This window comes from Somniosus microcephalus, chromosome 4, assembly GCF_052327205.1.
Source record: "Somniosus microcephalus isolate GS21.2 chromosome 4, FLI_Smic_1.0, whole genome shotgun sequence".
Classification (NCBI taxonomy): Eukaryota; Metazoa; Chordata; class Chondrichthyes; order Squaliformes; family Somniosidae; genus Somniosus; species Somniosus microcephalus.
In genome coordinates, this window is record NC_140990.1 from 172,139,853 (window position 1) to 172,163,648 (window position 23,796).

The following is a 23,796-nucleotide window of genomic DNA, read 5'->3' on the forward strand; positions in this document are numbered from 1 at the left end:
TATGGAAGTTAGAAAAAATGATTACTTCCAGTGCATTAGCAGGGCACAGGCTTTTACGGGTGAAAAAAAGGATCAATTTTTTATTGAAAAACACTTAAGGAATTCCATTTTATACTAACGACAGCGGACAGTTGTGGGTAAAGCTTCAATATTGCACTTTTTGACATGTTTTCCTGTAGATTCCTCTCTGAGTTCAAATAAGCAGATTTTCTTACTATTTGGTCACTCTTGATGGCGACTTTCCTGTCCATTACATTAACACTGGTAATTTTTTCCCCTGGGAAGTGTCCATGCTACACTGACTATGCAGCAAACTCTAATCTTTTACCCCAGTGATTAAGTGCCTACTGTTTTATCTGTTCACTCTAATGATAACTTCACTGACTAAACTGACTCTCATTAACAGGAGCACTCATTGGTCATGACCTTTCTGCTCCATCCAAAGCCCAGCTATGAAGAAAATGCCAGCGTAACGTCAGTCCCTGGAGATGTGATTACTCACTTCCCGTGCTGTTTTGGTCAGAACAGTCTAAAATTTATTTTAGGTGGTCAGCCCACGGTTTGTCTGGAAGAAAATGAGGTTTACAAAACTCCCATTAGTCTGCTTAGTGGCACAGTGGGCCAGAACATTTATGTGCCATGCCAAAGAAGGGTTAGACAAGGCTCGTGGTCCGTTCCAATGACCTCACATGACATTAACTCCTGACCTTAACTGTGCCATAAGGGAATGCACTGAGAGGGGGCTAGAAAGGATAGGAAAAGAAAGGAGATAATTGCAAACTGCTCTTGGGCATCTCCATCGCTGATTATAAAATAACGGACATCGATTCCTCACTGCATATCAGTTGCCCAAACCATTTCTATGGGGCATGACCTCCTATAAGAGAAAAATTAACAAACTATATATAGACAAAACCTGCCTAATCATTTCACCGCTGATTAGGAACTCTTACAACATGGCATAATTTAGTTTCCCATGTGAATAAGGAAAGCTTACTCTATAGGATTTGCCCATCACCCCCTGCTGACCTACATTGGCCCCCTGTCCAACAATGTCTTGAATTTAAAATTGGCTTCCTTGTGTTCAAATCCCTTCATGGCCTTGCCCCTCCCTATCTCTGTAACCTTCACCAGCCTTACAACCCTCCTCCAACTCTGGCCTCTTGTACATCCCCGATTTCCTTTGCCCCACCATTGGCAGCCATGCCTTCAGCTGCCTAGGCCCTAAGCTCTGGAATTAGCTCTCTAAACCTCTCTGCCTCTTTACTAGCTCTCCTGCTTTAAGACATGCCTTAAAACCTCCCTTTTTGACCAAGCATTTGGTCACTTATCCTAATGTGTGGCTCGCTGTCAAATTTTTCTGATGACGCTCCCATGAAGTGCCTTGGGATGTTTTACTATGTTAAAGGCACTATATAAATATAAGTTGTTGTGTCAGACACAAATTGGAACATCATAGCAAATATAATAAAATACTCAAGAGACAACAGAGATGACCGTGATCAGTCCGAAAACTGTCTCCACACACCGACTACAATAGTAGGAAGCAGGCACGTTCTAAGGAAATCCCTTCGGCTGATATCACTGGAACGCGCCAACATCATTGTTTTACTAGGGAACTAACAGTGTCCCATTGTGGTAGCCTTGAAAAGTATTTTTTCATTTTTAAAATGCGACTTCTTGGAGGGAACGATAAATAAAAATACGTGGGAATCACTCACTCAGAGGTAAGTAGTTGATGCTCACAGTAATTACTCCCACAATTCTTGTTACCCCTTAAAGAACAGTGCAACTTTGAATGCCATTGCGCACCGGGGTTCTAATGCATGTTGCCGTAGACGACTTAGCAATGTTCCCTTTAATTTTTTTTTGGCTGCACGGTTCCTTTAACGTGCTGTGAGGGCCATTCACATTCCCGTGTATGAGCATTTTCTTCTGTTAAAGCTGGTGTGCTGGCTGCTCGGGAGCTCCAGACAGCTGTGTGGCCACCCAGCTTAACGGAAACTTAGATATGGGTACAAAAAGAAAATAAGAACAAACTTGTATTTATATAGCGCATTTCACGACCTCAGGATGTCCCAAAGTGCTTTACAGCCAATGAAGTACTTTTTAAGTGTAGCCACTGTTGTAATATAGGAAACCCGGCAGCCAATTTGCGCACAGCAAGCTCCCATAAACAGCAATATGATAATGACCAGGTAATGTGTTTTAGTGATGCTGGTTGAGGGAGAAATACTGGTCAGGATACCGAGAGAACTCCCCTGCTCTTCTTCAAAATAGTGCCATGAGATCTATTACGCCCACCTGAGAGGGCAGACAGGTTAACGTCTCATCCGAAAGATGGGGCTGCAAGGTATCATTCCGCTGAGTCGTGAAACTCACCTGTGCAGCTGTCGGGACTTTTAAGACCAATATGGGGGCTGAAGTGATTCCTGAAGAAACACTCTGATTAACAATTAGCGTCTATTGACAGGCTAGTTTAAGTACCACTTGACTACCTCTTCAGCCGTGACATTTGGCTGGATCTGGGATACTGATTTAATAGATGGCCACCATTAATAACTCAACAGGAGGAGTCACAGGTAAAGCATACATCACCTCCTTCATCCTCTCCTACTCCTCAAAACGGCTGATTTGCACTGTTTCTCCCTGCACCCTCCCCCTTTAAGATTCAGAGGAGTTCTCCTGGTGTTCTGGCCAACATTTATCCTTCAACCAACATCACTAAAAACAGATAATCTGGTTATTATTACATTGCTGTTTGTGGGACCTTGCTGTGCACAAATTAGCTGCTGCATTTCCTACATTACAACAGCGACTACACTTCAAAAAGTGCTTCATTGGCTGCAAAGTCCTCTGGGACATCCTGAGGTAATGAAAGACGCTATAGAAATGCAAGTCTTTCTTTTATTTAAATGCTCCATTTTCATACAGTGCAGCATCTCACGGGCTGGCAAAGAACTAGTAAAGCAGGTTGAGTGATGGGCAGCATCACAATTTTCCAACTGTCTCACAACAACATTCATTATCAGTATTTGGTCCAAATCGGATCGTCACTTCAGATGTAAACTCCCATGATTTTTAAGTTTTAGTCTTTCAAATTATACCTTGCACCATTCTCTGAAAAATACCGTCTTTGTTAGTTCCACCTGGAGGTGCACAGAAGTGATGCAGATCGATACTCTCTTCCTCTTTGTTGGGTGGATGGTATCCCTCACAGCAGTGCAAACTCTTGTCTCCCCAGCTTCTCCCTACCCTTCACCGAGGTCAGAGATTCACTGCTCCAACATGTCTGAGGAGCAAACACTCATCATCCCACCCGACTGCACAGAGTGCCAGCACACCATACAGCTTTAGCCTTTCGCACTTTTGGTTTGAACCCACGTATCCTATTAAAAAAATACAATTAAATGTACTTTTTTTTGGTATAATCTTTCTGTAACCTCCACCCTCCAGTAGTCAAATGGTAAGAAAGGCTAAGTCACTGTGCACGAGGGTTGCCAACTCTGGTTGGACATATTCCTGGAGGTTACATGACCTACCGCCTCCAAGCACCCCACCCACTTAAACAACCCTTTTTCCAATCTCCAATATTTTAATATAACTAATAAGCAAAACGTGTTCAAAGAAAATACAAAAAAAAGACACAGTTCTGTTTTAAGGCCCCTATGTTTTTTCTCCTTTGTTGCTCACAGCAGTGCCCAGGAGATTAATCTTTCCTGGAGGGTTGGCAACCCTACTCTGCAGTGAGGAGTTAGTCACAGCAATGCTGTGGTCATTTATATATATATATATATATATATAGAAGCACACTGGATTCGGAAACCACACGACTGTTTGCTCCCAACAAGTTAACTTGTTAAAGCGACCATGAGAAGGCAAATCAGCTGCTGTTTGTTTTCTTGGTAACTGGGAAGCTGTGTTGTTTTTTTCCCTTTCCCTTAGTAAATCAAAATAAACTCATTTGAACTGCCTCGCCCCTGTACTTGGAGAGGTAAGAATCCCAGAAGTATGATGTCCCTTAGGGGATAAACAAAAGAGCATTGCTGAATAAATCGCCAAAAAACATTGCTTCCATCTAAACATAATGCCCAAAAAAAACCATGGATAAATAATACAGAATTCTTAACCTAGGTATCAAAATAACCATCCATCTGGGACAAGTCAAGAAACCATATGGTGACACAGTAAATATTTATTGCTACCTACCACTGGCCAAAATACATTAGAGCCATGTTGTTCAGCTCCATACATGCCCACAAAGCACATACTTAAAGACAGCTGTGATTGAAATTAGTGCAGCTGGATTTAACGGCTTAGGCCACTGTGAGTTTCCACTTTGGTTCGGATGTCTGGTCAGCTGCACTAGAAACAGGTCCGGTTTGACTGGGTTTACTCATGGTGAATAAACAAAGGACATCTCCCTCACTGAAAACGTACATGACGAGACTTACCCAAGGTGGTTCATAGTCACTAGGCCGCCACCTGCCTTCATGCTCTTCGTAAGATGGAATGGCACCCTCCCGTCTGGCCTGGTGGTACTCCTTCCTCAGTTGGTGGACTCGTTCAATGTTAGTGGGTCTTGCACTGCACAGACGAATGGGACAGGATTAGATGTTGAGCCTTCTCACTGCAGCGGTTACAGACGACGCAATCACGGACAATGGAACGGCAGCTTTATTTTTTTTTTACACATTTGGGAATTTTTGATTTCCGAATCAGGTCTTTTTTTGAATGCTGAAGTAGCCCACTCCCCTCCTCCCAAGACTGCCCATATTAGCCTCTGCAAAATTGGTACGAATAATTTTTTCCCTCCCATTAAAGCTGTGATGTAGGTGATAGTAATGTGTTTTGAAAAACACCTTACCACCGTTATCTAGGGAGGACAGCAGAATTATGTAATCAAGTCAACTCTAGGATTTGGCGCCATGAACATATATCCCATCGCAGGTCAACATGTCAGCCTCTTTGGACCAGGTTGTTTCAGAAACTCATCCATCCCTTTTAATACTGCATAGACAACTGCACTGTCCCCACTTCTCTAGAAAAGAGAAGGCCGAGAGGTGACCTGATAGAGGTCTTTAAAATTATGAAGGGGTTTGATAGGGTAGACGTAGATGTTTCCACTTGTGGGGAAGATCAAAATTAGGGGCCATAAATACAAGATAGTCACTAATAAATCCAATAGTGAACTCAGAGAGAGGGTAGAATGTGGAACTCGCTACCACGTGGAGTGGTTGAGGGGACTAGCATAGATGCATTTAAAGGGGAAGTTAGATAAACACATGAGTGAGAAAGGAATAGAAGGATATGCTGATAGGATTAGATAAAGTAAGGTGGAAGGAGGCTCATGTGGAGCATAAACACCACATAGACCAGTTGGGCCAAACGGCCCGTTTCTGTGCTGTAGACTCTATGTAATTCCATGTAAAGGGATATCAATTTCTTTTCAAAGGAGGCAGTGATCTGAGCTCCCCGATTACTTTGCAGGTAAATGCACCGTATGATACAGTATTAAGCCATACCAACCAGAAGGTGACAGGTTCGATTCCGTAGGTTGCGTAGAGATTGGTTATCTCAGCTCGGCAGCAGTTGGAGTGCTGTAATTGGCCTCAGAAACCCTGGGCTAGGAAGGGGAGGGGGTAAATTCAGCTATGGCTCCAATTCCAATGACATGAGTTTAGCTCTGATCCTCATCACACAATAGAATAGAAAGAAAGAACTTGCATTTATATAGCACCTTTCACATCCTCAGGATGACCCAAAGCACTTTACAGTCAGTGAAGTGTAATCACTGTTGTAATGTAGGAAAAGCGGCAGCCAATGTATGCACAGCAAGATCCCACAATCAACAATGTGATAATTGTAACATTTGCATACTGAATTATCATTGGCCCGCAGGCATCTGTAAGGAATACCTATTATATTCACATGTGATCACATGCTGAGTTGTCATTGGCCTGCAGGCATCTGTAAAGGGGTCCTAACTCCATCTTGTCCCCACTGTGCTGTATGATTGTGATCACAGACCTGATGCTTCATAAAAGAGTTTGAACTGTAATATTCCGTTGTCCTGCAATTTATTATTTTTGTACAAAGTGTGCAAAACAAGACAATAATGAATTTATAATCTGTTTTATTGATGTCGATTGAGGGATAAATATTGGTCAGGACACTGGAGAGAACTCCCCCAGCTCTTCTTCGAATAGTGCCATGGGATCTTTTACATCCACTTGAGAAGGCAGGTGAGGCCTCAGCTTAACACCTCATCGGAAAGATGGCATATCCGACAGTGCAGCGCTCCCTCAGTACTGCACTGGAGTGTCAGCCTAGATTTTGTGCTCAAGTCTCTGGAGTGGGACTTGAGCAGAATAGCCTGCTAACACTAACCATTTAGGCTCACACATTTAGAATGCCCAGTTTGGTGCTGTTGGGCTGCTGGACTGTACCCCAGTAAGAGGCAATGCTTTCAGAAGGGGAAAAAAGATAAGAGATAATTTACCTACTAAACGCACCTAAAGTAGTCCATTGTGTGACTGTTTGGGGAGGTATCAAGTATGAGAAGCGTTGTATAAATGCAAATCACTTTTTTTCTCCCTTTAAAAACTGGCAAGATAAAATTAAAGCAAGGCAGTGTTGCTGATTTAGCAGAATGCGACTGGTATGTCAATGGGGGTGCTATCATTGCTTCAGTGCTCCAGGCAAGGGAATCGGGGGGGGGGGGGGGGGTGGTGGAAATAAAACAGGGTTCCTGCTCCTGATTCTTATCATGTAGAACAGTCAGTGACGTCAGGAGAGAAGGGGAGAAAATTTAGAAGGAAAAATGACCAACTTATAGCGGCAGATGCGATTGACAATGCTGTGGTGTCATCAAACTACCAATCACAACAAAAACTTGCATTTATACAGTGCTTTTAACGTAGTAAAATGTCCAAAGGCATTTCACAGGAATGTAATGAGATAAACATTGACACTGAGCCAAAGAAGGAAACATTGGAAATAACAACAGAAAATGCTGGAAAAACTCAGCAGGCCAGGCAACATCCGTGGAGAGAAAATAGAGTCAACGTTTCGGGTCAAACCCTTTGTCAAGGCTGAAAAAGCACAGGAAATGAAATAGATTAAAAGGCCAGGCTGGGAGAGAACAAAAGAGAAGTGAAGAGACATGGGCCTAGAAATTCACTAGCCTTAGCGCCGCTTTTGAGGCGCTAGAGGGACTAGCGCCAGAGTTATGGCCAGTTAAAAAATTCCCTGGGGCCCTAAATCGGCGTTGCACCGGTAGCGCTGCGCCGGCACCGATGACGTCATTGGTGTGCGCAGCATCCCGGTTGCCGTGGTAACCCGCCCGAACTCCGAAATTGAGTTGCGGCCGCCTCGCCCGTGGCAGCCGCAAGCAACGTTCTGGCAGAGGTGCCTTACTCCAGTTTGCGCCGGCGCATTAAAGGCCCCGCGGCGGCCGGCCACTTTCCCGCCGGCCGCCTGCCCGCAGCTCCCTCCCCGGACTTCTCCGCCCCCCCCCCCCCGGAACAGATGCAAGCCCGGCACTTGTCCGAGGTGCCGGGCTCATTTTTAAGCTGATTTGCGCGGGCCGCGGCCGGGTGCACGCAGCTCCTCCTTAACGGGAGGAGGAGGCCTGCACGTCCCCAGCCTGCCGCACCGCATCGGGTGCCGCAGCGCCGGAATTGCGGCGCGAAACGGCAGTTAGCGCCGTTGTACCGCCGCAAAGACCCTTCAGTAGCGCCGGCAGCCGTTTGGGCGCGGCGCCACTGAATTTTTGGCGCGCGCAGGGGACTTAGCGCCGGCACTAACTTCCGGCGCTAAAGCCCTGGCTAAGCCAAAACCCAATTTCTAGGCCATTAAGAGGTAATCAAAACGAGACGAGATGGTGATAGGACTAGTGGAGACAAAAGACGGCTCTAGATTAGGTGTGAGATACGCTGGCAGAATGGGAGACGGCTGCCATGTGGGAGAGAAAAAAAGGAGGGGGGGAAAGGGCCAAAACAAAGGTGAGGATAAAAAATAAGTAAAAATGTAATGGGGGCCAAGGTTATGATCTGAAATTGTTGAACTCGATATTGAGTCCGGAAGGCTGTAAAGTGCCTAATTGGAAGACGAGGTGCAAGGAAACATTGGGACAGGTAACCAAATGTTTGGTCAAAGAGGTAGGTTTTAAGCAGTGTCTTAAAGGAGGAGAGAGATGTAGAGAGGCTGAGAGGTTTAGAGAAGGAATTCCAGAGCTTAGGGCCCGGGCAGCTGAAGACATGACCGCCAATGGTGGGATGAAGGAAGTGAGGTGATGCACGAGGCCGGAGTTGGAGGAACACAGAGATATCGCAGTGTTGCAGGGCTGGAGGAAGTTACAGAGGCGGAGGGGCGATTTGAACACAAAGATGAGAATTTTAAATGTTGAGGCAATTGGTGTACATTCCTCTACGTAAAATAACTCTACATTGTGCAGTAAGACACTGTCCCTTTTAAATTACAACATATCTCGAATTCACCCAAGGATTGAATTTCTCTGCCGTGAAACCACATCCTATTCACTATCAGATCTCAGGAACAAAGCTCAACTTTTCAATCCTTGATCTAAGGACATTTGCCTACACATCAACAAGTCATTTCACTTCTAAGTAATGTAAAGTGTTTTGGGATGTTTCTGTGAGACAACAACTTGCACTTATACAGTGCATTCCACGCAGAAAAATGTCTCGAGGCACTTCACACAGCAGGAAACAAATGGACAACCAGCCCTTTTGTAGGCGGAACTGAGAGAGATGAGGAAAAGCTTGGTGAAGGAAGGCTTTCAAAAATGGGGAGGGAAACAGAGAGGTGGAGAGTTCCAGAGAGACGGAGAGTTCCAGAGAGGCAACGTAAGTAACAGGGCTGAGACAGTGGACATTCTGACAAAAAGATGTCAGCTGTGGCCCAGTGGATAGCATTATCTCACCTCTGAGTCAGGTGTGTTCAAGTCCCACTCCAGAGACCTGAACACATAATATAGAGTGCAGTACTGAGGGAATGCTGCACTGTCAGAGGTGCTGTCTTTCGGACGAAACGTCAAAAAGGAGGCCCCGTCTGCCCTCTTAAGTGGATGTAAAAGATCCCATGGCACTATTTTGAAGAAGAGCAGGGGAGCTCTCCCCGGTGTCCTGGCCAATATTTATCCCTCAACCAACACCACCTAAAAGATTATCTGGTCATTATCACATTGCTGTTTGTAGGACCTTGCTGTGCGCAAATTGGCCTACATTACAACAGTGACTATACTTCAAAAAAGTACTTAATTTGGCTGTAAAGTCGTGAAAGGTGCTATATAAATGCAAGTCTTTCTTTCTCATCCATTTGCTAGTCGTCACGATTTTTATTTTATTAAGTAGATAGTAGAATTATAGAAAGTCTGAACTGTTCTGTATCTCGTGTTACATTCAGAATTACTAGACTATCAGTTCCAAAGTTGTTCTCTAGTGGAGAATACAGGCATATTTTTCCAACAGCATTCAGAAAGTTAACACAGTGGAAACATTGAATGCGTTAGAAATGGCATTCTGAAGAAGATAGATGCAAAAATAAGGTGGTAGGGTTTCTGCTAGTTTGCACTCATTTTATCAGCGCAATCCAAGTAAAATCGTTCCAACCAGCACAAAAAGATCAGGGAATTTTAAACACAAGTTATGTCAAGCACAAATCGAGTTTCCATGATCTTTAACGCTGGTTTAAAAAGAATTTCGCCTGAAGCTGTCGACGCCCAAAAAACTGGCGACGCCCCCCCCCCGGTCGAAATAACGAGCATGGCGAGTTTCTGTCGATTGCGTCCGTAAATTGAGCTTATTTTATTCGGCGCACAGACACTAGTAGGCACGTTTTAAAAGTTTTTACATATTGAAAGTATTTAATTTACTAAGAAACTGACCAATGAAACTAGTAAATGATTCAGTATAGTTTTTTTTTAAAGTAATTTTCAATGATTTAAAATCAGGTTACTCACAGGTAGCGGAAGAGACACTGGGAGAGAAATTCGGTATCGTCCCGTTTGGGGCGCAATTATCGGCCGGGCACAAAGTTTAGCGCCTGCTGCTAATTATCGCCTCCCGACTGCAAACTTGGCTTCTATTGCCCCTGGAGGTGATTTGAGCGCTCAATCAGGCGCTACACACCTCTCTTAAGGTGCTAACGCCGAGGAGTGAGACGCTACCTCAGAGCGCTGGCGAAGCTCATGTGATGTCAGTCAGCAATGGAACACAGACACACTGGCACCAGCCAGTTCTTAAAGGGGAGGGTCGATCTTGCTCTCCATCCACACCCTGCTCATTGCAGCCTTGAATCTCAGCCTGGAGAGACCTGTACATCAAATCTGCTGGAAAGAACAATGGAGAGGCCCAGGGAAAGAGCCCAGAGTGCAGCCCCCATAGTCTCTTCTAAATCGATGCAAGGAAGGTCAAATCAAATTGAATCTGCAAAGTGCTGCTCGGTACCCAGAACTCCTTCACATAGCGTTAAATTTTTCCAGAAGTCTCTCTCTCACTCAGAATGCGTGGTGCAAAAATGTCGGCGATAAAAAAAGGCAGGAAGTGGCCGCCTTTAAATAGCACTACCCCAGTCCCTTCCTGACTGCAAAACGCTCCCCTCTACCTGTCGTTGCTAGCGGCAGGCGGTAAGGCAGGGGGCGCCACTCAATATCTGGTCTGGGGTTAGGGTTAGGGTGCGGGCGCAGGAGATCGTGGCGGTAGTGTTTAGTGCCGCCGCAAAATGTCTGGTCAATTCCGCGAGCGGTGTAAATATCGCCACGCCCGGGCACTAGCTGCTTTGCGCCCCGTTAGTGCCCTAAGAGGGTGCTAATGGGAGGCGCAAAGCAACTTAATTTTTCCCCCACTATTATTAAAAATGCTTATTTTTTGTGATAAACCCAATTTCAGCTGTATTAATAAAACTGTAACAGTTTACACTCAAATATATCAATGAATATATTTAATGCAAAGAAAAAATAAATAAAACAATTACTTTCTACGATTACGCTGACCAATTGCATTGGTTCATGGAAGATTTTACGTTTGTGATTATGCAAATGAATTTTACTGGAATCTTGAACTGTAACCTAACCAACCCTATTTCGTTCAAAGCGGAAACTTATTCCCAAGGTCTTTTTTTATTCACACTGCCCGTAGGAACCAGGATTCAACCTTAGTTATTTAGTAAGCCACTCACGGGCACAGCAGAATTCAGGTATGTGGTCTTTCTGCTACAGGTTATGCATTTTTCAGATTTCATAGATGTTGTAATTCAAATCACAGTGTTTATGCTTATCATCAAATCATCCCTCGCCCACCAACCAACTCAAACAATGGAAACCAAATTCACCAGAGACCACTGAAACAAGCCTACAAACCAGATCAGGTATCACTTCATTTAAAAGATGCAAAACAAGGAATGCCCTTAACCCTAACCGTGTGCAGTACTACTCAAAAGTACCCAACCGGCTAAAATATAGATGGAAAGATATATATACATATGTCTGTCTATATATATTTATCTATATGTAGATAGGTAGAAAGGTAGAGAAATATATATCTTTTAGTCACAATCTGTCACCAATTTCATATCAAGTGTATCTTTTGTCTTGGTCTATTTAGATACATAGATACATAGAAGATAGGAGCAGGAGTAGGCCATTCGGCCCCTCGAGCCTGCTTCACCATTCAATGAGATCATGGCTGATCATCTAAACTCAGTACCCTGTCCCTGCTTTCTCCCCATATCCCTTGATCCCTTTAGCCTTAAGAAATATATCTAACTCCTTCTTGAATATATTTAATGAATTGGCTTCAACTGCCTTCTGTGCTAGAGAATTCCACAGGTTCACCACTCTCTGGGTGAAGAAATTCCTCCTCATCTCTATCCTAAATGGCTTACCCCTTATCCTTAGACTGTGACCCCTGGTTCTGGACTCCCCGGCCATCGGGAACATCCTTCCTGCATCTAGTCTGTCTAAACCTGTTAGAATTTCATAAGTTTCAATGAGATCCCCTCACATTCTTCTAAACTCCAGTGAGTATAAGTCCAATCGACCCAATCTCTCCTCATACGTCATTCCTGCCATCCCAGGTATCAGTCTGGTGAATCTTCGCTGCACTCCCTCCATGGCAAGAACATTCTTCCTCAGATAAGGCGACCAAAACTGCACATAATACTCAAGGTGTGGTCTCACCAAGGCCCTGTACAACTGCAGCAAGACATCCTTGTTCCTGTACTCGAAACCTCTCGCTACGAAGGCCAACATACCATTTGCCTTCTTAACCGCCTGCTGCACCTGCATGCTTACCTTCAGCGACTGGTGCACAAGGACACTCAGGTCTCGTTGCACTTCCCCTTCTCCCAATCTATTGCCGTTCAGATAATAATCTGCCTTCCTGTTTTTGCCACCAAAGTGGATAACCTCGCAGTTATCCACATTATACTGCATCTGCCATGCATCTGCCCAATCACCCAACCTGTCCAAATCATCCTGGAGTTTCTCTGCATCCTCCTCACAGCACACACGCCCACCTAGCTTTGTGTCGTCTGCAAACTTGGAGATATTACATCTAGTTCCCTCGTCTAGATCATTAATATATATTGTGAATAGCTGGGGTCATAGGGCCGATCCCTGCGGTACCTCACTAGTCACTGCCTGCCACTCGGAAAAAGACCCGTTTATTCCAACTCTTTGCTTCCTGTCTGCCAACCAGTTCTCTATCCAAGTCAGTACCTTGCCCCCAATCCCATGTGCCTTAACTTTACACGCTAATCTCTGATGAGGGACCATATCAAAAGCCTTCTGAAAGTCCAAATACACCACATCCACTGGTTCTCCCTTATCGATTTTACCAGTTACATCCTCAAAAAATTCCAGTAGATTAGTCAAGCATGATTTACCTTTTGTAAATCCATGTTGACTTTGTCCGATCCTGTCACTCCAAGTGCTCTGCTATTACATCTTTTATAATGGACTCTAGCATTTTCCCCATTACCGATGTCAGGCTTACCGGTCTGTAATTCCCCGTTTTCTCTCCACCACCTTTTTTGAATAGTGGGGTAACATTAGCTGCCCTCCAATCCATGGGTACTGTTCCAGAGTCGATAGAATTTTGGAAGATGACCAGCAATGCATCTACTATTTCTAGGGCCACTTCCTTAAGTACCCTAGGATGTAGATTATCAGGCCTTGGAGATTTATCGGCCTTCAATCCCGTCAATTTCCCTATCACCATTTCGCTACAAATACTGATTTCTTTCAGTTCCTCCCTCTCATTAGACCCTATGTTCCCCGACATCTCTGGGAGGTTATTTGTGTCCTCCTTTGTGAAGACAGAACCAAAGTATGTATTTAATTGGTCTGCCATTTCTTTGTTCCCCATTATAAATTCCCCTGATTCTGACTGCAGGGGAACTACGCTTGACTTCACCAATCTTTTTCTCTTCACATATCTATAGAAGCTTTTCGGTTTTATGTTTCGTGCAAGCTCACTCTCATACTCTATTTCCCCCCTCTTAATTAATCACTTTGCCCTCCTTTGTTGAATCCTAAACTGCTCCCAATCCTCAGGTTTACTGCTTTTTCTGGCCAATTTATATGTCCTCTCCTTGGATCTTATGCTATCCCTAATTTCCCTTGTTAGCCATGGTTGATTCACCTTTTTTGTTTTATTTTTATGCCAAACAGGGATGAACAAATTCTGTAGTTCATCCATGCGATCTTTAAATGTTTGCCATTGCCTATCCACCATCAACCCTTTAAGTAACATTCGCCAATCAATCCTACCCAACTCGCGCCTCATAGCATCGTAGTTTCCTTTATTTAAATTCAGGACCCTAGTCTCCGAGTCAAATACTTCACTCTCCATCTTAATGAAGATTTCTATCATATTTATTTTGGCTAGCATCAGAATGGCTTTTCTAAGCTCCCTCCAGCATTTGGCCTTGGGCCTGGTGTGTCCTTCCCCAGGCCTCAGGGGCTCTCCCCACTCCCTCTTGCTCTTGCTCCATATTTGGGTGTTGAGTCTCTCCCTGTTCAAGCTCCACCCCACCCCACCCATCTCACCCCAATCCCAGCCAGGCCTACCCCTATCGCATCTCTCTTACCCATGCACATTTCAGAGTTCCAACTTCAGTATTATTCAGGTCCAGTGTTCCAATACGACACCAACAGGAATGGCATCTAGTCTGGGGCCAAGATGCAGCCCCAGGCCAGGCCCCGGACCCCTGCTTCTGGGAGAGGGGAGGGCGAGTGAGAGAGGGAGGGCGAGAGAGAGAGAGGACGAGTGAGGGAGGGAGGGCGAGTGAGAGAGAGAGGGCGAGAGCGTGAGGGAGAGAGCATGAGAGAGTGTAGAGAGTGAGAGTGAGCATATGAGATAGCAAGAATGCATGTGTGAGAGTGTGTGAGTGGGTGCGTGTGTTGGGAATAAAGTAAAAGCTAACAAATAAACAAGTAAGTCATAGAAAGTGAGACAGAGAAAGGAGGATAAACAGAAAGAGAGCGAGGGAACCAGAAATAATTAGTGAATGAGGGAAAAGCAGAGGGAACAGGAAGAGTCAACATTTTCACTTTTATTTTTAGCTGTAAGCAATGTCACGGGAGGCCAACTAGTAAATGGAAATGCACAGGACCGGATGACACCACCTGATTGGTGCCACAGTTCCAAAATTATTTGACAGTATGCTCTCTCACCTCTGTGTATGTGTAGGTAAAAACATATATTATATTAAAAAAATGACTGCCAAATCTTCGAACCCAGGCTTGTCAAATACAGCTAGGAGGTGAATTCAAAAATAAATAATTGTATGAACTGCAGCATCAACCAACTAGGATAGCAGATATCAAGACGCAAATAAGATGCACACCACATAAAACAGCCATTACCCTCCACAGCCAATTACATGAATGGTAACCCTGATCACAGCATATTGAAATGTTAAACATCTGTTTTATAGAATTTTTAATAAAGCCACATTCATCACATTAAGTACAACCCATTTTTTCTTCAAATGCTTGGGACAGAAGGCATTGCCGTCATTATTACTTGCAGCCAAACCAAGTCACGCATTTAAAATTTAGAATAGATGACCTCGAGCTACCATGAGGGAGGTTCTTGCAGGCAGCCTTCTGTATGTTCATTATGAGAAAACTATTAGTGATCCTCTGCAGTGCCCAGGACAACAGTCAGAGTTGTGGGAACATGACCATCTATTTCAAAGTTACAGTCAGTCATAACTCATTGGTAATTAGCTTTAAATAAATTCACCGTTATCTCTTCACAATCGCCCCCAGATATTTTGTTCTCAGATAGGGGTGGGAGCAAGGGGAAATTATTGTAGGCAAATAGGTAGAAGCGTGATACCCTTGGGATACACCAGAAGGAATTTGTAGAATACTGAATAGGGTGGAGTGAGTTCCTGTGGAATATTGAATAGGGTGGAGTGAGTTACCTGTGAAATATTGAATAGGGTGGAGTGAGTTACCTGTGGAATATTGAATAGGGTGGAGTGAGTTACCTGTGGAATATTGAATAGAGTGGGGTGAGTTACTTGTGGAATATTGAATAGGGTGGAGTGAGTTACCTGTGGAATATTGAATAGGGTGGAGTGAGTTACCTGTGGAATATTGAATAGGGTGGAGTGAGTTACCTGTGGAATATTGAATAGGGTGGAGTGAGTTACTTGTGGAATATTGAATAGGGTGGAGTGAGTTACCTGTGGAATATTGAATAGGGTGGAGTGAGTTACCTGTGGAATATTGAATAGGGTGGGGTGAGTTACCTGTGGAATATTGAATAGGGTGGAGTGAGTTACTTGTGGAATATTGAATAGGGTGGAGTGAGTTACTTGTGGAATATTGAATAGGGTGGAGTGAGTTACCTGTGGAATATTGAATAGTGTGGCAGGCTGTTACTGCAGGTGTTGTCTGTGGCTCAGTGGGTAGCACTCTCGCTTCTGCGTCAGAGGTCATGGGTTCAAGACCCACTCCAGAGACTTGAGCACAAAATTTAGGCTGACACTCCAGTACAGAACTGAGGGAGTGCGTTATCTGTAGAATATTGATTATGGTGGGGTGAGCTACTGGATGTGTTGGGAGAGGGCTATCTGTAGAACATTGCATGTGGTAGGACAGGTTTACCTATAGAATACACTTGCTATGGTGGGAGAGTGATATGTATAGAATATTGGATGTAGAGGTAAGGTATTTCGGTAGAATACAGATCAGGTGGGAGGGAGACACATGTAGTTTCCTACAAAATAGATGGAATGACGTTACATATAGGATAATGAATCAGTGGTCAGGCATTACTGTAGAATAACTGGATCAGTAGATGTGACAGGCACATCCAAATAATTGAGGATATGCAGAAAGGAAGTACAATGAAAAAAGATGGACAGAAGTGTGATGGACAAGAATGTGTTATAAATGATTATATCCTGCAATTATATAGTGCCGTTAATGTTTTAAAAAGTACAGAAACACTTCAAAGATGGAAGTAGTTTGGGAAACGGACAGCCAATCATGGAAAGCGATCAGGAGGGTTGACCAAATGCCGGGTTGAAAAGATGGCTTTGAGAAGATTTTTAAAGGAGAAGGGAATGTAGAAGTGAAGGGGTTCCAGAGAATGCGACCACAGACTCTCCCACCAATGGTGGAGCAAAGAAGGGGGTGGCGTTGTTTGTGGGGGGGAAACATAGAAGATAGGAGCAGGAGTAGGCCATTCGGCCCTTCGAGCCTGCTCCGCCATTCATTGAGATCATGGCTGATCATCCAAATTCAGTACCCTGTCCCTGCCTTCTCCCCATATCCCTTGATCCCTTTAGCCTCAAGAAATATATCCAACTCTTTCTTGAATATATTTAATGAACTGGCCTCCACCGCCCTCTGTGGCAGAGAATTCCACAGGTTCACCACTCTCTGGGTGAAGAAATTCCTCCTCATTTCAGTCCTAAGGGGCTTACCCCTTATCCTTAGACTATGACCCCTGGTTCTGGACTCCCCGGCCATCAGAAACATCCTTTCTGCATCTAGTCTGTCCAGACCTGACAGAATTTTATAGGTTTCAATGAGATCCCCTCTCAATCTTCTAAACTCCAGTGAGTATAAGCCCAATTGACACAATCTCTCCTCGTACGTCATTCCTGGGCGGAGAGGGCTATGCACAAAAGATCAGAGTCTTACAACCAAATGGGAGCGGGAGATCACAGATACGGAGACTCATTTGCATTATTTGGCATGTCCTAACCTGCTTCTTTCTTCCCAGTTTCATATATATGTTACAAGGCATTTCACAAGAGCCTTATCAGACGCATTGCAACACCGAGCCACATAAAGAGCTATTAGGACAGGTGACATAAAGCTTGGTCAAAGAGAAAGGTTTTAAGGAGCGACTTCAAGGAGAGAGGGGTAGAGAAGCGAAGAGGTTTAGCGAGGGAATTCCAGAGCTTAAGGTCTAGACAGCTGAAGGCATGGCCACCAATGGTGGAGTGATGAAAATCGGGGATGTGCAAGAGGCCAGAATTAGAGGAGCGCAGATATCTCGGAAGGTTGTAGGACTGGAGGAGGTTACAGAGATAGGGAGAGGCGAGGCCATGGAGTGATTTGAAAACAGGGATAAGAATTTTTAAATGGAGTTGTTGCCGGACCGGGAGCCAATATATGTCAGTGAGCACAGGGTGATGGCTGAGCGGGACTTGGACACTCAGAGCAAGCAGGCTGCCGGAGGCGCACACTGTGTACTCCTCCCACAATACTAATTTGGAATACTGCAGACTGCCCAATACAACCTCTGCACCGAAACAGAGCTCCGCAGTAATTTGTGATCCTATTTCACGGACATTATGCATGGAAAAACTCCATTATTGGACCGCGACATAAATCTGCGCACGACTGTTGAGTCAGACCCCAACTCAGCATCGAGAAGGCACTAAACAAAAGCCACAGGAACACCACGTTAAGATAAGAAATTTAATAACTAGTTGTAATGAAGTAACTGGAAGAGAAAGAAGCGGAAAATAGTATCTGCTGTCCTGGAGGGACAGGTCGCAGTGATGTACAGTAACTAAACTCCAAGCACAAAACTGTGGAGATGGGATTATAGGGATAACACACGCTCTGTGTCACAGAAATATCGGAAGCAAAGGAAAATGGACTGTCATGAATCTTTTAAGTATAATAGAACTCCATTAGCTAAAGCTCGGGAGATAATTACGCCTGCCATTTTGATTAAGTAGGCACAAACAGCACTGACTAACAACACTATCAATATTAAATTAGATTTGAGCCAGTGTCTGACTGCTTGAGTGTTCAGTCTCTACTTTGCAGAGTGAAATGAACTGTGCTCCGCAATAATTTATCTTTCGCCGTTGTGCTTATTTATTGAATGTATTTAAAAGCAGTAAACCAGGAAGATGCAGCATCTCATTCTACCGGCATGCTGCACTGCACAAAGTTTATAGAAGAATTATTTTTCCTATTTTAAGTTATTTGGCATTTCTTCTTTCCCTTTTCAAGTCTCTGTGCACCACAAACCCAAGGCCTCTGCCAATGTTACTGCATAGTCAGGTCAGCATGAAGTGCACATGCACAGCTCACTCAGGAGAGGCCTTTCCCTTTCTTTTCTTGTGGCGAAGTACGTGACCTCTTCTCCGCACAAGAGCAGCTTGCATTTGTATAGCGCCTTTAATGTTGTAAAAACGTCCCAAGGCGTTTCACAAGAGCGTAATCAGATAAAAACTGACAGCCGAACCAAAGGAGACGAAAGACAGACTTGCATTTATATAGCGCCTTTCACGACCACCAGATGTCTCAAAGCGCTTTACAGCCAATTAAGTACTTTTTGAAGTGTAGTCACTGTTGTAATGTAGGAAATGCAGCAGCCAATTTGCGCACAGCAAGCACCCACAAACAGCAAAGTGATAATGACCAGATAATCTGTTTTTGTTATGTTAACTGAGGGATAAATATTGGCCAGGACACCAGTGATAACTCCCCTACTCTTCTTCAAAATAGTGCCATGGGATCTTTTACGTCCACCCGAGAGGGCAGACGGGCTTCGGTTTTAACGTCTCATCCGAAAGACGGCACCTCCGACAGTGCAGCACTCCCTCAGCACTGCACTGGAAGTGTCAGCCTAGATTTTTGTGCTCAAGTCCCTGGGGTGAGACTTGAACCCACAACCTTCTAACTCAGAGGTGAGAGTGCTACCAACTGAGCCACGGCTGACATTAGAACGAGTGACAAAGTGATTGGTGCTGCTTAAAACCTACCTCTTTTTCACCACTCATCTTCCCAGCAGAGAACAGATCAGGAACCTGGCGTCTGCCAACTCACAAGCCACCATTCTGCCACACTCCACATCCGTGGACAACTTAATTTTGCCTAATTTTTTCGGCTGCCCCCACCCCAACCTCTTCTGAAGGCACCAGCTCTTGCTGTGGTTGGGTTCTACATGTGCCAATAGCCCTCCAGGAATTCATCCAAGTGGTCAGCCTTCATGGGATGAGCTTAGAAAATAATTGCGTGACCAGACCACGTAGGTCCAGAAAGCCCCAGGTTTGACGTCCTGGTCTACGCTCAGATACCTGATCTCAACTGGAACAGTGGCGGGGGCCTCCTTGGGCCAGGCAGAGAAACATCATCAGTTAGGGTTTCCGCTCCTGCCTGCTATCCAGTGATTCCTGCTGCAAAGTGCTGATGAGGGGACATCAGTTGAGGACAGGACTGGGCTCGACGATAACGCCTCACCCAGTGTGAAGAGCTCGACACGCATGTAGGATGGTCACTTGAGTGAGGCAAGAGAAGGTGACTGGTGCCTGCAAAACACTACCCTGGCAATAGAATCATACAGCACAGAAGGAGGCCATTCAGCCCATCGTGCCTGTACCAGTTCTAAGAAAGAGCTATCCAATTAGTCCCACTCCCCTGCCCTTTCTCCATTGTGCTGCAAATTTTACCCCTTCAAGTATTTATCCAATTCCCTTTTGAATGTTACTATTGAACCTGCTTCCACCACCCTTTCAAGCAGTGCATTCCAGATCACAACAACTCGCTGCTTAAAATAAAATCTCTTCGTACGACTCCTACCCCCACCCCAACCACCCCCCACCTCCAATTCTTTTGCCAATTATGTTACATGTGTCCTCTGGTTACCGATTCTCAATAGATTGTGCCTTCTGGAGCAGAGGGGAAATTTTTAGAAAATGTAAGACTAAAATAAATATTGTCAGAGCTGCGGTAGCATTTAAACACCAAATCTTAAACAAAAAAACATTTTCTTTCATTTTACTGCTGGCAAACAATGAACTTGTATTACTCAATGTCTATTTTGTAATACCGTTACTCGACATCTGTAGAGTGTGGTGTATGTAACCTGTTCCACCTTAAGAGAACTTAAGCCTGTTCCACCTTAAGAGATGTACTACTTTCTCTGGCTGCTGTATACGTAATACCGGTGGTGACCACACCGGTATATAAGCACTGTGTAGTAATATTGTATTCAGTATAGTCCCTACCTCCAACCAGTAAAGACCTGTTGAATTTACTCTTGTAGTCTGTGTAGTAATTATCACTATAACACACAGACTTAACATAGAGTTCACTTTTTTGCAGTTGCAATATGAGTAAAAAGAGGTGGAGATGTTGAAAACTGAAAATGCCCTATGGTGCCTGATGTGTTAGCAACGATCTCGTGACCTCCTCCAGCTTTCTTAGTTCCAGTTCCAGAAGTTCACACTTCACGTGGCTTCGAGGAACTTCACTGAGTAATTAAACGCCCTATGCGGCTTGTGAAATATGCACAGGCTTTTCAACCACACAAAAGACTGAAAACATCAGTTCCCTGCAACTGTCTCAGCAGACACGACGACAAAATCGGCCAGATGGGAGCCAGATGAGCCAGTTGATTTCTGCTGGGTTGTTGCACACTGTGCTGTTTTGTTTTGTTTTGGGGCAGAGGGTGGGAGAGAAGGGAAAGTTCCAACTTGTCAGAGTTATGGTCATGGGACAGCATTTGGTGCTGAAAATAATGTCAAGCAGAGGTCATTCTTTTTCTGTCTATCACTGGAACAGAAAGATACTCGTGTTTGGTCTCCATATTATAAAAAAGATCTAGAGGAGGTGTAAGAAAGATTTACAAGGATGATACTAGAATTGAGAGGCTATAACTATTAGGAAAAACTGAACAGGCTGGGGCTCTATACTCTAGGAAAGAGAAGGCTGAGGTGACCTACTAGAGGTTGTTAAGATTATGAAAGGGTTTGAAAGGGTAGATGTAGTGAAGATGTTTCCACTTGTGGTGGAAGTCCAAAACTAGGAGACATAAATATAAAAGCTAGTCACTAATAAATCCAATAGGGAATTCAAGAGAAACTTCTTTACCCAGAGAGTGGTTAGAATGTGGAACTCGCTACCATATGGAGTGGTTGAGGCGAATAGCATTTAAGGGAAAGCTAGATAAACACACGAGGGAGAAAGGAATAGAAAGATCTGCTGATAGGGCGAGATGAAGTAGGGTGGGAGGAGGCTCGTGTGGAGCATAAACACCAGCATAGACCTGTTGGGCCGAATGGCCTGTTTCTGTGCTGTACATGCTATGTAATTCTATGTGGTTGGGGAGGTAGCCACACACTAGAGCTCCAACATGCTGGGTTCACATGACAAGTACTTCTCTTTAGATTGAGAACAAATCAAAGGGATAAGTAATTCATTGGATAAGGTTAGCCCAGATCATTCAAACACCTTCTAACAGTTGGCTATGGAGCTGAGTTAGCAGAGGTCTGGGAACAAGTTGGCTACACACTCTTTTGGGTACTGGTGTCAGCCATTGCTCACTGGTAGCACTCTCACCTCTGAGTCAGAAGGACGTGAGTTCAAGTCTCACTCCAGACTTGAGCACAAAATCCAGGCCGACACTCCAGTGCAGTGTTGAGGGAGTGCTGTACTGTCTGAGGTGCCGTCCTTCGAATAAGACCGTTAACCGAGGCCCTGTCTGCCCCCTAAGGTGGACGTAAAAGATCCCGCGGCACTATTTCAAAGAAGAGCAGGGGAGTTCTCCCCAGTGTCCTGGCCAATATTTATCCTTCGACCAACATCACTAAAACAGATTATTTGTCATTATCACATTGCTGTTTGTGGGAGCTTGCTGTGCACAAAGTGGCAGCCGCATTGCCTACATTACAACAGTGACTGCACTTCAAAATATTTAATTGGCTGTAAAGCGCTTTGGGATGTCCTCAGGTTGTGAAAGGCGCTATATAAATGCAAGTTCTTTCTTTTTTTTCTTTTACAGAACATCATGCAGTATGGGGGCGGGGGGGTGGTGAAGGCAGGGAGGCTTAGTGTTAGAGGGAGGAAAGTTTTAATTCTTGAGAAATTATATAGTGAATGGATGAACACAACACAAAATGGGGTTGGGGAAGGACAGTACTGTAAAATAAAATAAACTCTCTGGCAGCATTCTACTTATAATTCTGTTCGGGGGTCCCAAATGGATTTATTTTTCATGAAATGCTAAAAACCTGATTGAACTGTTCAAGAGAACTGGATTGGCCTTATCCCACCGATGAATTCCTTGAATTTCAAACCTTTCCAATGGGACTGGCTGTTCCGTTCTGTTAGTTATGTAATGGGCCTTACGCTTCTTAAGTTAAAGTTCTTAACATTGGGCAAACATCCTCCTGGTGATGGGTCAGTGTGACCCTGGAGCCGAACATCTGGAATGGGCAGTCCTGATTGTACAAGATAATGGAGGTGGGGTCTAGACAATGGATTTAAATGGCAAGGTTTAATTGAAAACATTCACTGGAACGATAAGTGTATTCCTATTCAGCTGACTCGTATTATGTCTGAGTGTCGTGACCGTAGCTCAAACACAGCACCTGGACCACATGGAAAGATCAATGGTCCTGGGGGTTGGGGGTCAGGAAAACAGAGGCCATTAATAAATTGGTCTGGATGCTGAGATTGTACTGTCTCATGGGTAGTGCTGCATTTTCCTCTTAGGAAATTAATTGACCGATCATCAATTTACTCGGCTGATAGGCAATTACAGCCAAACCCAGATTATTTCAGGCCCAATTCTGAACCGACTTTTCCAAGGCTCTTCTGGTCAGCCTCCCACCACCTTTCACCCTCCATAAACTTGAGCTCACACAAACACTGCTGCCGGTATCCTAACTCGCAGCAAGTCCCATTGCCCATCGCCACTGTGCTCCCAGTCTGGCAATGCTTCAATTTAAAAATTCTCATCCTTATTTTCAAATCACTCCATTGACTTGCCCCTCCCTACCTCTGTAACCTACTTCAACCCTACCTCTCTTTGACTTTAAGACGCTCCTTAAAACTTAAACCAAGCTTTCAGTCACCCACTCCTAATATCTCCTTATGTAGTTCGGTGTCAACATTTGTTGGATAACGATCCTGTGAAGCGCCTTGGGGAGGTTTCACTACGTTAAAGGGCACTATATGAATGCAAGCTTTTGTTGTTGCTGGGGATTCACAGGCAGAAGTGAGTTAGCATCCAGACACAGAGGCAGAGGGACCTCCACTCCAGCCCACTCAACAACACTGACAACGTTTCACAAGATCTGGTTGTGCAAACAGACAGTGAGTTGTGTGCACATGCTGAGGGGGTGAGGGGGGCGGGGTGGGAGGGGAAGGGGAAAATCAGCTGGGGGTCCTGGGACCATCTCTGTACACCCCATAGATGGGCTGGTGGAGGGGAGGGGGGGGGGGGGGGAAGAATGAAGAGTCGGACATGGATGACTGAGAAAGTCAGAGCAATCCCG

General features: G+C 44.6%; 1 protein-coding gene across 2 annotated transcripts in view; it reads right to left on the reverse strand.

Moving 5' to 3' along the window:
- The window catches only part of LOC147119992 (partitioning defective 3 homolog B-like), a 1,739,115-nt gene that overhangs the window by 197,023 nt on the left and 1,518,296 nt on the right, over positions 1-23,796 (reverse strand). For both annotated transcript variants that reach the window (XM_085985464.1, XM_085985463.1), the window contains exon 21: positions 4,455-4,587. In XM_085985464.1, coding sequence (XP_085841590.1) covers positions 4,455-4,587 — 133 coding nt within the window. The remainder of the gene's footprint in view (positions 1-4,454; positions 4,588-23,796) is intronic.